Source organism: Sinocyclocheilus grahami, unplaced genomic scaffold (genome assembly GCF_001515645.1).
Source record: "Sinocyclocheilus grahami isolate Dianchi unplaced genomic scaffold, SAMN03320097.WGS_v1.1 scaffold9882.1, whole genome shotgun sequence".
NCBI classification, from domain to species: Eukaryota; Metazoa; Chordata; class Actinopteri; order Cypriniformes; family Cyprinidae; genus Sinocyclocheilus; species Sinocyclocheilus grahami.
This window is the reverse complement of record NW_015512905.1, coordinates 592-2,764: the sequence shown is the minus strand read 5'-3', so window position 1 is coordinate 2,764 and position 2,173 is coordinate 592. Positions and strand designations below refer to the sequence as shown.

General features: G+C 35.1%; 1 protein-coding gene across 1 annotated transcript in view; it reads left to right on the top strand.

Annotated features, from left to right (window-relative positions):
• The first annotated feature begins 119 nt into the window (after positions 1–119).
• The window catches only part of LOC107578356 (carbonic anhydrase 4-like), a 2,328-nt gene continuing 274 nt past the window's right edge, over positions 120–2,173 (top strand). The window contains exons 1-7 of the mRNA XM_016264324.1: positions 120–123; positions 215–379; positions 499–644; positions 1,029–1,121; positions 1,199–1,265; positions 1,476–1,639; positions 1,721–2,173. The exon at positions 1,721–2,173 is cut by the window's right edge and continues 274 nt beyond it. Coding sequence (XP_016119810.1) covers positions 120–123; positions 215–379; positions 499–644; positions 1,029–1,121; positions 1,199–1,265; positions 1,476–1,639; positions 1,721–1,897 — 816 coding nt within the window. The 3' untranslated portion in view covers positions 1,898–2,173. The remainder of the gene's footprint in view (positions 124–214; positions 380–498; positions 645–1,028; positions 1,122–1,198; positions 1,266–1,475; positions 1,640–1,720) is intronic.

The following is a 2,173-nucleotide window of genomic DNA, read 5'->3' as shown; positions in this document are numbered from 1 at the left end:
TTTGCCATCACAGGAATAAATGCCATTTTTAAATATATTAAAATAGAAACAGTTATTGTACATTTTAATAAACCACACAGAATTTCTGTTTTTATTTTGATTTACAAAATGCATCCTTGATGAGCAAAAGAGACTTCTTTGAAAGACATTAAATAAACCAAACTTTTGAACAATATTGTATGATATATATTAACATAGCATGACTTTTTTATAGGACCGGATGACTGGGCATCAGTAGCCACAGCCTGTGGAAATACAAAACAGTCACCCATTAACATTGTAACAAAGAAAACTCTCTTTGACAATCATCTAACCCCAGTGCAGTTTACAGGCTACCAAGATACAATCAATACTCTCATTACAAACAATGGACACACGGGTAAGTTACTCTTAAGTATAGCCTACATTTAAATGGTGAATATCCTTTACCTATTATTGGCAACTGTATATCAATTTCACTTTATAAACCATTTTCGCCATATATTTGATCATCTGTAGTGCAAGTTAATCTGCCAGACAGAGCAGCAATTAGTGGAGCCAATTTAGGAGCCAATTACAAAGCTCAGCAGCTTCACCTGCACTGGGGCAAGAACGGTGGACCTGGATCAGAACATACTATAGATGGAGAGAAATATCCTATGGAGGTAACAGGCTATTGAGATATCCATCTTATTTTTAATGTAAGAGCAGGCACGTCCATTTTGTAAATTGAGTGTGCATGGCTTCCGGTATCATCCACTTTCAGTCATTTTAGCTCTACAGAAATAATCCGTTATGCTGCTTGATATTGTAAAGTGCTATTTGTTATCATACTATTTTAATTTATTAACATATTCATAAACACTCTGGTTTATAGCACAAATAGTTACCGGTTACTGTACTTTGTCAGCGGCTAATGAATCGCAAAATTCACACAGAAAATAGCTTTATTTGGAAACATCGCAAAATAAGCTGGACAGACATGTTTTATTCCTACACTTATCTGTGAATCGATCAGAAACTAAGGATGCATTTTGTATCTTTAACAGCTTCACATTGTACATATAAAAGAAAAGTACAACTCTGTGGAACAGGCCATTAATGACCCGTCTGGAGTTGCTGTTCTTGGATTTTTTTATGAGGTAAAACCACATTTTCTAAATGTTTGTTACTTGCAGATAATAAAACAGCGTTTTGTCGCATGCATCTTATTTTACAGGAGTCACAAAGTGCCAATAAAAAATATGATGGCATCATAAATTCTCTGAAAAATATTACACATCCTGGTAAGGTTATTTTATATACCTCTAAGGTTTAATAAATATGTTAATTTATTGCTTTTTCTTTGATATACAGCAGTGCTAAACAAAGTCACTCAAGGTCGCAGTATCTCAAATACAGGAGGAAGCTGTTTGATAATGTATTATTATTTAGACAGGCTATACTTAGAACAAAGAACGGGAACTTCATGACAACTTGTAAAAAATTTTTTTTAGGCACTAATGGAACACTGTCAGCTGTATCATTAGACATGCTCATTGTCCCTCATAATGAACTGGAGAGGTACTTCCGCTACCAGGGGTCCCTCACCACACCAGGCTGCTCTGAAGCTGTGGTCTGGACAATATTTGAGAAAGCGATACCACTCAGCAAGGAACAGGTCATTTGTTTTGTGTATAAACAAGTGAAACTTTAACACATCATAAGAATAAAAGAAAACCATTTTATCTTTGTCTTGCAGCTTTCTGCATTTTCAAGCCTGACGTTTTCTGACGGGACTGCCATGGTAAACACGTACCGGCCCATTCAGCTGCGGGCTGGACGTGAAGTGTATTATTCTAGGAGTTATGTTTTTTGTGTTAGCACTGCCTTATTGGTCAGCTCTGTTTTCACATCCTTCTATGTTCTCTCTGTCTAACTTATGGTTATCTAGCTATTTGGGGTTTTGCTCTGAAGCAAGTTATTTATCATTCATCAATAGGCTAATTCATGGAAAATCAAACTTTATAATCGTTTAGCCATGTGTGGCTTCAAAATGTATGTAGCATAAAATGATCTAATAGCCTATGAAAGCCAGGTAGTCAAACATATGCAAAATGTTTCTATCTGTACCTAATGAAAATTAATTCTATAAAAATCTGAATTTTGACATCCATAGAACTTTCACTGAATTAACTGTTGTGGAAAAAAAAAA